Raw genomic sequence first — 2,834 nt, 5'->3', positions numbered from 1 at the left:
GAGGGGTTCCGGAGCCGTGGAGATGTGGGGTGAGGGACACGGGGCAGTGGGGACCTGGCAGGGATAGGGGTGGTTGCACCTGATGATCTCAAAGGTCTCTTTGAGCCACAGTGATTCTGTGGTTCTGTGACCAGCACTGTCCTCCCTGTGATCTCTAGGCTGGGGTTTTATTCTCCAGGCTGTGTACAGCAGGAAAAGTCTCCAGTGGAAGGGAGAAAAGGAGATGCTGTGGGCAAGATCAGGTCCTCTCAGTGTTACTGAGGCTGGGCAGGGCACAGAGCTGTTGGTTCATGTTTTGTGGTCCTCCAAATGAGTTCTGCTCAGGTCAGCTCTGGAACTCCCTGCACAGAAGCTCTGGGGCTCCTGAAGGTGCTGTGACCTGGGCAGCAGTGGCCAGAGTCCTGGAAAGGCAGGAGAGGGCTGGGATGGGAGCTGCAGGCAGTGGCAGCAGTCAGCTTTCATGCTCCTCCTCACTGAAGGACTTTGGCCAAGTCCCCCCTCCCTGTTTCCACCACCCCCCTTCACCCTCATGTCCACCTCCACCCACCCTTCCACTTCCCCTTGGACTGAGAAATCCCATTCTCTGATGACTCTCCCAAGGCTCCAAGGGTCAGACAAAGAGCAAGGAGAAGTCCAAGGCACCCAAAGACGATAAGAAAAAGAAGCAACAGCCAACCCCTGAGCTTCCTGAGAAGAAGAACAAGCAGAAGATCGACGAGCTGAAGGTGCGTGTGCCAGCAGGGGAGGAGGAGACCCTGCTGAGTGCCAGGGTGGCAGTCCCAGCCAGCCCCAGATCAGAGCAGGATGGAGCAGCCCTGCTTGAGGCACCTGGCCTGCCTGAGGGTATCTGGAAGTAGGTGAGGTGTGCCTTGGGACTGCCAGCTGCTCCCCAAAGTTTGAAGGAGTCGGAGGTCACAAGCTTCAGAGAAGAAGGGTTGCCCTGGGATGGCATCATCCTTGGGGCAGCTCGGGTGTGCCTTGGATGGAGGGGAGTTTTCCAGACTGACCATGGTCAACCCAGCCATGACACGGGGCAGGGGTGGGCTCTGGTTCAACCTGGTGGCCCATGATGTTCTCTAGGGTTAGTGTAATCTGGGGTTCTGGGCTTCAGAAGGGGTTTGAACTTGGGCATTGCCCAGAGGGGGTGTAGCCCTCGTGCCCATTCAGCTGAGCTTCCCTCTTGTACGTCAGCAGTTTGGGGAGGTGCTTGTGGCATTAAGAACCAATCCAATGGGTTGCCCAGGGAGGGCGTTGAGGCCCCATCCCTGGGGGTCTTTAAGGCCAGGCTGGAGGAGGCTCTGGGCAGCCTGATCTAGTGGGAGGTGTCCCTGCTCATGGCAGAGGGGTTGGAACTGGGGGATCCTTAGGGTCCCTTCCAACCCTGACAGATTCTGATCTGTTTTAGCAGAGGACTTTAGAGCCCTAATGGCTCAATGGTTGGACTTGATCTTGGAGGTCCCTTCCAACCTAAAGGATTCTATGATTCTATGAAGATGCTTTCCAACATAATTCGCCTCCTTTAATGTTCTGTCATCTCAGGTCTTTAACAAAGAGCTGGAAACAGAGTTTGATAACTTTGAGGACTGGCTGCACACCTTCAACCTGCTCCGTGGGAAGATTGGGGACAACGATGACAACGCAACAGAAGAAGAGCGGATAGTGGGGAGGTTCAAAGTGAGTCCAAAGGAGGCTCAGGGGAGACCTTCTGGCTCTGCACAGCTCCTGACAGGAGCCTGGAGCCAGGGGAGGGTCGAGCTCTGCTCCCAAAGAAGAAGAGGACAAGAGGGAACAGCCTCAAGTTGCCCCAGGGGAGGTTTCAGTTGTCCTTGAGGAACAATTTCTTGCCCTGGAGGGTTGCCCAGGGCTGTGGGGGTGGAGCCCCCAGCGCTGGAGGGGTTTCCAAGCCGTGGAGATGTGGGGTGAGGGACACGGGGCAGTGGGCACCTGGCAGGGCTGGGGGATGGTTGGAGATGATCTTGAAGGTCTCTTCCAACCAGAATGGTTCGATGAGTTTGGTTGCTGAGTTGGGGCAGGGCAAGGGCAGCTCTTGCCAAGATGTTTCTCTGCTAAGGTTGGTTTAGCAGTAAGGAATAGAAACCAGTTTGCTCTGAGCCAGCTGCAGCAACTCACAGGGAGGGAAAATCTCCAAGGACAGCCCCAGAAACCAGATGGCTTCGAAGTACACATCCACAGAAATGGTGAAATCCAGATCCTTGATGATTTTTACACAAAGCAGGAGTAGCACAGCCCCTTTTTCATGCCCACTGTGAAGGCAACCCCTTGGTTACCTCTGTGAACCATTTTTCACCAATACTTGTCACCTGGGCTATAAGATTCTTGGACAAGGACCTTTCTGAAGGTGTGATCTTGGTTGGGTGAAGCCTGTGGATGCCAGTTGTGCCCTTTGTTTGCCCAGCAGAGGAGATGAGGAGGCAGTTCCCCACTGTTGCTAGGACCAGATGCTTGTGGAGCACAGAAATCAGCCCTGTGCCATGTGGCAGTTCCCAGAACCTCCAGCCCATCCCTTGTCAAGCCTTTCATTCCCATTGCTTTTGTCCTTCTCTGTTTCACTCTTGGAAGTCCCTGCCCATGAGCACCTTGCTTGCCCAAGTCCCCTGCAGGTTGGACTTGATGGTCCTAAAGGTCTTTTCCAACCAAAGTGATGCTGTGATTCCCTTTGCCCCAGTTTCTCAGCTCATGATTGCAAGCCCTGAAGAGGTGCTTGTGCAGTGGAGGAGTTTTCCAGAGCTGGCCTGTCTGCTCCAGCACACGGCTGGGAACAAGGGTATCAGCTGGGTGCCCAGGAAGGGTCTTGGTAGACAGCAGGATGACCA

At 55.0% G+C, this 2,834-nt stretch overlaps 1 protein-coding gene across 1 annotated transcript in view; it reads left to right on the top strand.

Annotated features, from left to right (window-relative positions):
• Positions 1 to 1,674, top strand: part of OTOF (otoferlin) — a gene marked incomplete at both ends in the record, with an annotated part of 25,144 nt that extends 23,470 nt beyond the window's left edge. Inside the window, 2 exons of the mRNA XM_008949970.1 lie at positions 601 to 725; positions 1,540 to 1,674. Of these exons, the coding sequence (XP_008948218.1) occupies positions 601 to 725; positions 1,540 to 1,674 (260 nt within the window). The remainder of the gene's footprint in view (positions 1 to 600; positions 726 to 1,539) is intronic.
• Between the last annotated feature and the right edge of the window lie 1,160 nt (positions 1,675 to 2,834).

Source organism: Merops nubicus, unplaced genomic scaffold (genome assembly GCF_000691845.1).
Source record: "Merops nubicus isolate BGI_N331 unplaced genomic scaffold, ASM69184v1 scaffold16141, whole genome shotgun sequence".
Classification (NCBI taxonomy): domain Eukaryota; kingdom Metazoa; phylum Chordata; class Aves; order Coraciiformes; family Meropidae; genus Merops; species Merops nubicus.
The sequence above is the reverse complement of the archived record's forward strand: the minus strand, read 5'-3'. Positions and strand labels throughout refer to the sequence as shown.